This window comes from Eriocheir sinensis, chromosome 12 (genome assembly GCF_024679095.1).
Source record: "Eriocheir sinensis breed Jianghai 21 chromosome 12, ASM2467909v1, whole genome shotgun sequence".
NCBI lineage: Eukaryota > Metazoa > Arthropoda > Malacostraca > Decapoda > Varunidae > Eriocheir > Eriocheir sinensis.
In genome coordinates, this window is record NC_066520.1 from 16,655,831 (window position 1) to 16,666,584 (window position 10,754).

A 10,754-nucleotide genomic window follows, 5' to 3' on the forward strand; every position below is an offset into this window, starting at 1 on the left:
GTTAACTTCGCCTTTTGTGTCGTTGAACATCAATGAATTCTACCGGTCTTGCTGGCCCTGTTGTTGTTGTTGTTGTTGTTGTTGTTGTTGTCGTTGTTGTTGTTGTTGTTGTTGTTGTTGTAAGTGCTGCAGTTGCAATTACTATTATTATTATTATTATTATTATTATTATTATTATTATTATTATTATTATTATTATTATTATTATTATTATTATTATTATTATTATTATTATTATTATTATTATTATTATTATTATTATTATTATTATTATTATTATTATTATTATTATTATTATTTCTTCTTTTCTTTTTCTTCTTGTTTTTGTTCTTTTTGTTCTTGTTCTTATTTTTTTTCTTCTTCTTCTTCTTCTTTCTCTTCTTCTTACTATTATTTTTATTATTATTATTATTATTATTATTATTATTATTATTATTATTATTATTATTATTATTATTATTATTATTATTATTATTATTATTATTATTATTATTATTATTATCATTTTTATTTCATCTGTTATCATGTTTTCGTCCTTCTCCATCTGTCTATCTGTCTGTGTGTGTTTCTGTCTGGCGGAGGGCGTGGCAGAGGGTGAGATCGATGTCTGGTTAGCGGGCGAGGAGTGCCGGTGTAGCCGTTTCAAATTACTCCCTGTTTTGGATGGGAGACAACATTAATGTACTGTAGTGTGATTACTGATTAGTTTTTGTATGGGAGTCAACATCAATAAGTCATTTTCATCCAATAATGTGAGTCATTTCAACCTGATGGGGAGTCATATGAAACCAATTTCAGTTGACTGGGGAGTGCTATCTAACTAGTTTCAATTGACTGGGGAGTGCTATCTAACTAGTTTCAAGAGGCTCCTTTAGTCATGTCTAGGGGGAGTATCCTGAAACGTCTACACCGGCGTGGTCGTATACCTGGTAATTTAAGGTCTATATCTCGGACGCTTTCGGCTCTCACAACAAACATTTCCAAAGGCCACAAAGGAGATCAGTCGGGTTCTTATGATTGTTCTTCGTATTCATGGTGCGGATGCCCTGTCAAACGATCACTAGCCTCACAAAACTACCCATGGAAATACCCACAATGGAGCTGACATTTCTGAAGACGCCCACCACTGGATAAACCGTCGGAACTATTTGCCCCCTCATTTTCGAGACATCTTGACCAAAGAACTTTTGTCTAATGCAGCACACGATGAGGCGAGACAATCCGTTAATTAGCGAATCGAAGTAAAGATGACGATACGAGGTGGTTACAGTGCACTAGTTAAAAAGGGATGGAGAATGACTGAATAATGAGTGAATATGAAGTAATAATTGTGTTTTGTTTCCCCTTTCAAGTCGTGTTTGTTTTGTGCTTTTGACGAGAGAATTCACCGTGCAGTTCATCATTCGGAATATTGGTAACTCATTTTGTGCTAATATACCTGACGGGAAGCTTACCTGTACTTACTTATGCTGTACAGGTGGCTTATAGCGTCAGCATTCCTCCCACTCTACCTGCTTCGCCTCTTATATTAATAGTAATAATGATAATAATAATGATAATAATGGCGGGGAGACTTCATCGAATAATATCTTCCCTTTGCTTCGCCAGATCATTTTCCTGACTTTTTTTTTACAGCACAGAGAGCAACTCAAGGGCAACAAAAAGAAAATGTCAAAAAAAAGCCCGCTAACTGTTTTTTTTTTTTTTTTGACAACGAAGGAGACAGCTCAAGGGCACAAAAAAGGAAACAATAATAAAAAAGCCCGCTACTCGCTGCTCCTAAAAAAGAATCAAAAGAGGTGGCCGAAAGAGAGGTCAATTTCGGGAGGAGAGGTGTCCTGATACCCTCTTCCCACAGAGCGAAAAGTATAGAGTGGCGAAGACCTACACGTAAATTATCCATGAGCAGCACATTTTTGGGATATTTCCACACCGGAGCGCCATCAGAGTCATTCACTTCGCCATTAATCATTTTCAAGGTAGTTAGAATGCGATTAAGTAGGATTGGATTACATTTCCGCGTTTTAAGCCCCTTTTTATGGCGGCGCAAGAACAAAAATATCACACGCAAATGTTGCTCAACCTCTCCGTCTACACATTAGCGCGCTTGGAGAGATTTGCGTTCACGAGAGAGAAATTACTGATATATACCCTTCCATTTGCGTTCCCAGGAGATATGACACTGATATATTCCCTTTTTAACTCTCTATGGCAACCCGAACTACATCACACGCATAAGTTCTACATCTTCATCATTTTTCCATACGTCAGCGCACGAAGAAATATTTACGTTCACAGATAACCCATCACTAAAACATTCCCTCTTTAACAAGAGCACAAATATCACACACACAAGTTCTTCATTATCTTTTTACATCAGCGCACGAAGAAATATTTGAGCCCACAGGAAATTCATCACTAATAGGCAACATCCCTTTTTTAACTCAATGACAGAACAAGAACAACACTATCACACGCATAAGTTCCACATCGTCTTTCTAAATCTCTTCATCATCTTCCTACATCAGCGTATACGAGGAGATACACGTAAATTTCCGTCCACAAGAGATCCAACACTGATACATTCCCTTCACTCCTCGCCTTCCCACGCTGGTACACAAACACGCGTCCATCACTTAAGAGTCTTCAGCGCCTCAACCCCGCGCCCCGGCAGCCAACCCGAGAGGAAGCGGCGCCGGTGTTTATACAGGTACACGCCCGCCCCTTATCACGGCCGCGGTGTCTTCGTGCTTCACATTTTCACCTGAGCCTCGAGTGATGACAGGAATGGCGGGAGTCGAGGCATGCCGGGGGTGGCCTTGATGTTTTTTTTGTTTTCCCTCTCGAGTCGTGTTTGTTTTGTGTTTTTTGACAAGAGAATCGATGTAAAAATGACAATGCGAGGTGTTCACAATTTATTAGTTAGAATGGGATGCAGAATTACTTAATATTGAGTGAATACGTCGATATATTTGTTTTTTTCCCTTTCAAGTTGTTTGTTTTGTATTTTTGAGGGGAGAATCGAAGTAAAAATGACAATGCGAGGTTTTCAAAGTATTTTAGCCCGAAAGAGATGGATAACAATTAGATACTGAGTGACCCCGACGGAATAATGATAAGAACCACATGCAGGAAAGTCATTTGTATCCCGTTTCGTATTTAGATGTTAACGAATGGCTTTATTTTACCTCTTAGAAGCAGCAGAAGAGACATTCGGGTTAATAGTATTGTAAGGAAGTGAATATACATCCTCTATTTCATGCCAGTCGGATTCATTAAAGTAAAACGAATACAAGAAGGGAATACCAAGACACCTTTCCATCCGATAGCGACCTCACTTTTGGCCGCTCTTCTCTATACCGTCTTTTATAGGAGCAGTGTTAGAAAGCTTTATTGTCTTTATTTATTTTTTGCCCTTGTGCTGCTTCCTTTACTGTAAAAAAACAACTAATGCCCAAGGACTGCTTATATTTACCCCTCGTTTAATTAAGAAAAAGCGTCGATATATTGAGACTGAGGGACTTTGGGGCCACATAGCGAAGCCCCTAAAAATAACGCAGACAAGAAAAAGGTCGAAAAATGAATGTGTAGCGAGAAAGAACGAATGGATGAGAGAAAAGGGATGCGTGGTGTTTTTTTTTTTTACTTGTTACTGTGTGTGTGTGTGTGTGTGTGTGTGTGTGTGTGTGTGTGTGTGTGTGTGTGTGTGTGTGTGTGTGTGTGAAATATAAAACTTGAATAATTAGTTGAAAGGAGTATACGTAACAAAGAGAGAGAGAGAGAGAGAGAGAGAGAGAGAGAGAGAGAGAGAGAGAGAGAGAGAGAGAGAGAGAGAGAGAGAGAGAGAGAGAGATTTCACATTCCTCTCCTCAACTTGTCTGTGCTCACGCGTTTTCTTGCTATACCAAAAGTTCAGTGGCGCTCGTCTTGTCCTTCTTCGTCATTTAAACTAAGACTCTTTCTCTCCTCATCCCCCTTCCCCCCTCTCTCTCCCTCCCTCTCTCTCCCTCTCTCTCGCTCTCTCCCCTCGCCGCCTCACTATTAGATAAACATTAGCATCACCAAAGCTTAAAAGTTAAAAACGTGTGACACTCAACTGTTCTGTTTTTGCTCTTTTCCTTCGCCTCCTCTTTCCCCGCGCATCCCTCATCTCCCCTACCATATTCTCTCTCTCTCTCTCTCTCTCTCTCTCTCTCTCTCTCTCTCTCTCTCTCTCTCTCTCTCTCTCTCTCTCTCTCGTTCGTTTGGGCTTTATTGGAGGTTTGGATGCTGTTTGGAGTAGGATTGGATCGTTTGTGGACCACCGGAAGGCCTTTGGTTAGGTTTTGTCTGAGGACGAGGTGACTGAATGATCGGAGCACACGCACAAACGCGCTAGGTCTTAATTGCCTTTTTGGTGTCATGTTTATATTACGTAACTAGCTATTTCTCTTTTCCGTAGCTTTATTTCCCGGTGTTAACGCTCTTTGATGTGTCTTATATATTATAGTTTCACTGGTTAGCTATTATGTATGTTTTGTTGTGGCTCCCAAGTGACTGAGGACCGCAAGTTTTGTCTGTCTTCATTAAGCGAGAGTATGTATATTTTTTTATATGTTTTCAAGTCTTTATCCTTTTCCTTCTGCAATTACTTAAACGTATATTTATTTCCCTCTTGACAAGGAGAAGTATTTGAATTTTCATTCCTATTTCCTTTTTCCTTTTCTTCATATCTTTTTCACTTATTTTCTCTTTTGCCTTTTGATCGCATTTTCTTCCTTCCTTCCTTTTTCTTTTTTATTAATTATTTTTCCGTCTTTCTTTCTATACTTCTTCTTTCCCTTGGTTGTTCCCTTCCATCGTCCTTTATTTTTTTTTTATGTCCTTCATTTCTTTTTTAAATCCACTTTCCTTTCGTTCCAGTTTCTCCTCTGTCCTTCGTTTTCTTTTTTAAATTCATTTTCTTTCCGTTCTTTTTTTTGTACATAATGACACGTTACAGTTCATGGCTTTCCTTCCTTATGATTCTCAGCACCGTAAAGTCTTAAGGATATTTTGTTTCACTTTACTATTTTATTTATATTTCACTTTACTTTGTTTTACTTTATTTTACTTCTAATTTTATTCTCTTAGTGGAAAAATAATTGCCGCTGAGTCGTCGTCTTTTCGCTTCTCTTTCCCTCGTGTTGCGTGAGAACCGTTAATGAGAGAGAGAGAGAAAAAAAAAAACACTAATCGATTTCTCTTCACCACCTTACTATATTTCACTACGAGGTCTCAGTGGAAAAAATGCCTCTGAATTCTCGTCCTTTTGCTTCTGTCTTCGCTCGTGTTGTGTGTGAACCGTTAATGAGAGAGAGAGAGAGAGAGAGAGAGAGAGAGAGAGAGAGAGAGAGAGAGAGAGAGAGAGAGAGAGAGAGAGAGAGAGAGAGAGAGAGAGAGAGAGAGAGAGAGAGAGAGAGAGAGAGAGAGAGAGAGAGAGAGAGAGAGATCGAGAGAGAGAGAGAGAGAGAGAGAGAGAGAGAGAGAGAGAGAAACAACAACAACAACACCCCTTTCAACCCTTCAGTCCTTCAACCTTCCCTTTTCCTCCTCCTTTTAACCATTTGTCCTCTTTTTCCTCCTGTAGCGTCCGTGTAGTGAGTCTCGATGCGTGTACCCCCCTCAACCCTGCAACCCTTCAACCTTCCCCTTTCCTCCTCCCTTTAACCAATTTTTTCCTCCTCTTCTTCCTCCTGTAGCGTCCGTAGAGTGAGTCTCGACGCATGGACTGTCTTGAACCTTCTCCTTCCTCCTCCTTTTATCCTTTTGTCCTCCTCCTCCTTCTCCTGTCGCGTCCGTATAATGTGGGTTTCGACTAGTGTACTCTCTTGAACCTTCTCCTTTCTCCTCTTTTTAACCATTTGTCCTCCTCCTCCTTCTTCTTTTGCGTCCGTATAGTGAGAGAGTCAATGCTTATACCCTCTTGAATCTTCCCCTTCCTCCTCCTTTTAACCACTTGTCCTCCTCCTCTTCCTCCTGTAGCGTCCGTAGAGTGAGAGTTTCGACTAGTGTACCCTCTTGAACCGTCCCCCTTCCTCCTCCTTTTAACCATTTGTCCTCCTCCTCTTCCTCCTGTAGCGTCCGTAGAGTGAGAGCCTCGACGCCGCTGTTTTTCCCTCGCCGTCACTCTCTCGTATCCATTCGTTGTCAGCCGCCTGTATCCATTTGTTGCCGCCCGTCACTCTCAGGCTCACTCTCCTGCCAACTGCCACTCATTAGTTAATTGTATCCTTCTATTTTCGGCCCTTGGATCCCTGCCTCGCGCCCCTCCTTGTCGCTTAATCGTTGTTACATCCAGGGTCGTGATGGGGAGGCTGAGGCTGCGTGTGCGTGTGTGTCGTTCAGTGTTGGGGTTACTTTGTTGTGTTGCTTTTATTGTGTTGCGCCTAATTGATGGTTTTGCTTAATGCTGAACTGCTTTTTGTGTTGTAACGTTTGAGCTTTATTAGTTATATATACAGCTTTAGGACTTGTTGCAGTGAGAGTAGTGAATATTTTATGGAAACGTAACATAGTGTCTGGTAATTATGTGTTGCTTATAGTTTTGTTCAGTTGGTGGTTTTATGTAATTGCCGAACTGTTTAATATATTGCTGTAACGTTTGGTCTTTATTAACTATTTATACAGCTTTAGAACTAATTGCAATACACGAGAGGAGGAATATTCAATGGAAACCTAACATACTTAATCTCCTTTTTCCTCTCCTCCTTTCTCTAATTTCTTTATTCATCTATTTCGTGTTCTAACTCTTCACTTTGTCCTCCTATTTCAAGAGATAGTTTAAGAGGTGACCCCCGCCCATCCCCCCCACTCCGAAAGGCCAACTCTAGACACAAAAGGCAAAACACCCCCCCAAAAGGTCCCCCACGATGCAAATACACAGAGATCGCTGCGCAGATTAACCCGGAATGAACAAATCGCCACGGGCTGACCAAATGAAGGCATTAACACCTCGCGCTGAATTAATGAGGCTCTGTTTAATGAGCTGCCGTGTCGAGTGGCGAGGCGGGGCGAGCTGACGGGAGGCGAGGTGGAAAGGACGACCACGCAGGTGTTGCCAGGGAAAGGGGAAGGGAGACGGCGTGAAGGGAGACAGTAGGAAGGAATTAATGAGAAGAGGAACGATTGTGAGGGAGAGTGAAGGCTACGGGGTTACTTAACTTAGGAGTACATAAAGGAAAGGATGTGAGAGAAGAGGTGTTAGAGTTATTAGTGGTGTCAGTAGGAAGGTATTAGTGAGAAGAGTAACTATTGAGAGGGGTGGAGAGTGAGGACTATATACGGGACTACTTAATTTAGGAGTACATAAAGGATAGGGTGTTAGAGAAGAGGTATTAGAGTTGTTAGTGGTGTCAGTAGGAAGGTATTAGTGAGAAAAGGGACTTATGTAAGGGGTGGAGAGCATGGGCTATACGGGGTTACTCAGCTTAGAAGTGCAAGGAGGGAAGGATATATGAGAAGAGGTATTAAGTGTTATTAGTGGTGTCAATAGGAAGGTATTAGTGAGAAGAGGGACTGTTGTGAGGGGTGGAGAGCATGGCAGAGAATGAGTGAGGATTATTTAGCTTATGAGTGCAAGAAGGAAGGGTGCAAGAGAAGAGTTAGTGGTGTTGTTAGTGGTGATGAATAGTCGATGCTTTGGGGCTGTCACTCTTCTAATTTGTTTACTCTTTTGTATCTGTTTCATCTTTTAGCTCCTTTTCCTTTTTATCTCTTTTCCTTGTTATCCTCCTTCCTCTCCTCCTCCTCCTCTTCTTTTTTGTCCTTCTCTTTCTCATCCTCTCTTTTTATGTATTCATCTATTTTGTGTTTTAACTTCTCTTAAATTCCTTTTCCCCTCTTCCTCCACCTCCGCTTCCTCTCCATCCTTTTCCGCTTTCTCCTCTTCTTCGTCTTCCTCCTCCTCCTCCTCCCCCTCCTCCTCCTCCTCCTCCTTTTACTCATCTTTTTACCTATTTATTTTTCGTGTTTTAACTTCTCCTCCTCCTCCTCCCCTCTACTCCCCCTCCTCCTCCTCCTCCTCTTCCTCCTCCCCCTCCTCTTCCTCCTCCTCCTCCTCCTCACCTTCTCCGGGGGCGGGCCGTCTGGATCTGCTGGTTCCGTCAACGCCGTCCTGTAGGGTGGCCGCGGGAGGGAGCGCTGCGCCCCGCCACCCTCACTCGCTCCCTGCTGTGGCTGCTGCTGTGCCTGGCCCCCTAACCTCCCACTCTCCCCTCCCCCGTGCGACTGCGGCGGGGAGTGGAGGTGCTGGTGCTGGTGGTGGTGGTGGTGGAGGTGGGGCGGCGTGTGAGAGGCAAGGTTAACAGCCTGTGTGGGCGGCGGGGGCGGCGGAGGAGCTTGCTGGGGTATGGGAAGCACGCTTTCCCCGTGCCTGGAATCACCTCCTGGTGTGGTGGACCCTGAGGGGTGCGAGGGGGCAGCCTGGGGGGTGTCGGGCTGCACCATGTACGGGCTGTGGGCGTACGGTTGATACATCACTTGAGCGCAACTCATATTTCGCTGTGATTAAGTCTGTTTTTCACTTGTGGAGGTGACTAGGTGTGTGGTGATGAGCGGTGTGTTGTGTGGTGTGGGTGGTGACTAGTATATGGAGGGGGTGACCGACGGCGGGTGTGACAGTGACCAGTAACAGTTTTAGTGACTACACGGTGCCCACAGTGCCGCGGCCTAAGGCTTGTCTGCCTCCCGCCACTGTCACTGTGGCCGCGACAGTCTGGTTTCCACTCGCAGTCTGGCCCGCGCCGGCCCGTCACCGCCGTGTGGGTTCCGATCGTTGCGGTCGGAGGACGCTCCTGCCCACCGCTAACTGCCGCGCCGACACACCTACATTTTCCAGCAGCAGGAGTGGCACTAAGGGACGGCCGCACTGAATGAGTCTCACATGGCGTCACTCTGGCCACGGGATGGACTTTCGAGACGCCTGAGTCCCCCACATGTGAGAACACCGAGGGGAGAGGCGGGGGGAGGGAGCGGCGGAGCGGCGGAGAGCGCGCGGCGATACACAACAGTACACCCCAACCTCCCTCACACTACACTCACTACCTCCCACCACCATCACCACCACTCCCCCTTCGCCGCCGTCACTCCCGTCCCCACCGCCACCGCCGCTGCCGCCGCCGCTGCTCTGCGCATGTGTGGCCGCAGTGGGCGGGGTTTGGGCGCCATGTGCCGGCCCGGTTACTAGTTTTTGCATTTTATTGAACCGCTAAAATTCGAAACGCCGTCATTAGATGTCCCAGCAATCAGTCTGCCTTCCCAGGGGGTCAGCGGGTCAGGGCGGGTCTCTGCACCGCCGGAGTGAGGGCACGACGCAGGATCGGAGACAATCGGAGGCTCCACACGTGTCTTCGGCGGGGCGGCTCCCCCTCCGGCCCCGCGACAACAAGCGGGAGCCAATCAGAAAATTCCTGCAGCGGGAGGTTGCCGGGTGGCCCCAGACGGTGAGCTATGACGAAAATAAAAACCATTTCCCGGCAGCCAATGGTGGGGCCAAGGGGAAGTAAACAGTGGATTAGTGCGACCTTACGACCTATGAAGAGCTGCTCCCCTTTACTCTCTGTCCTCCCTTCTTTCCCCTCTGAGCGACGACGGCGGCGAAGAGGCTGCGAGGGCGGGAGGGAGAGGTGGGGAGCTGGAGAAGGAACGAGGGGAAGGAGAGAGTGAGGGGATGGGATCTGTGTGTGTGTGTGTGTGTGTGTGTGTGTGTAGGAGGGGACGGAAAAAAAAGGAGAGCGTGGATAGGAAAGGAATTAAGGCCCTAGAATTGAGGGGACGATGGAGGGAAAGAAAAGGAGAATATCCGATGAGGAGGAGAGGGGGGAGGGGGCGATGCACGTGAGATGGGTCGCCTAAGAAGGAAAGACGGAAGAAATTAAGAAAGTTTAGAAAGAAGTGGAGGGCGGCGAGGGGCTGAAAGGGAGGAAAAGATGGAGGGAAAGATCGAGGAAGTAAGGAACGTGGAAAGGAGGTATATTAAATCGCCCTTGAGAAGAAAACACACGAATTAAGTTACGACAGTCTCAAAACTACGAGTCTTAACAATACGACGGTCTTGACATTACGACGATCTTGAGAGTACGACGATCTTAACATTACGACAGTCTTAATATTACATCATGAGTCTTACTAATTCGACAGTCTCAGCATTAGGACAGTCTTAATAATTCGACAGTTTTAACATTACGACAGTCTTAACATCACGACAGTCTCAACATCACGACAGTCTTAATTAATAAATCGACATTCTTTCTCTTAACATTACGAGTCTTTGTTGTTCCTCTCTTTTTCCAAATTTCGATCAGCCTGTATTTTTTCTGCATATTATTTTCCAGATCTTCTCTAATTCATAATGTTTTTCTCCTCTCGATTTAATTTGATCTTTCTCGCTCTCTTTTCTTCTTTTTTCTCCTTATTAATCCTCGTATTGCCCTGTTTTCCCTCCCACTTGCATTGTCCCGTTTAATTATAAGGAATCCTCGTGTACCATGTTTTATTTTCATCAGAGGTTTGGGTTTAATTTTCGTCCCTTTCATTATCATTTTCAGATCCAGAAGCTTTTATTATTTGTCATTTTTCGGCCGCACCATTCCCCGTCTCTCTGACATATTATTTTCTTTCATATCTGTCAACATTTTTCATTTCCCGCTCCTCTGATGATATGTGTATTTTTCGTATTCCCTTTCGCTTTAATAGAATAATTCTCGTATATATCCCACGCTACCTTTTCCCCTCCT

The 10,754-nt window shown here is 44.5% G+C and overlaps 1 protein-coding gene across 1 annotated transcript in view; it reads right to left on the reverse strand.

Moving 5' to 3' along the window:
• LOC126997503 (protein vestigial-like) overlaps positions 1–9,588 on the reverse strand; it is a 56,588-nt gene extending 47,000 nt beyond the window's left edge. The window contains exon 1 of the mRNA XM_050858627.1: positions 8,086–9,588. Coding sequence (XP_050714584.1) covers positions 8,086–8,514 — 429 coding nt within the window. The 5' untranslated portion in view covers positions 8,515–9,588. The remainder of the gene's footprint in view (positions 1–8,085) is intronic.
• Between the last annotated feature and the right edge of the window lie 1,166 nt (positions 9,589–10,754).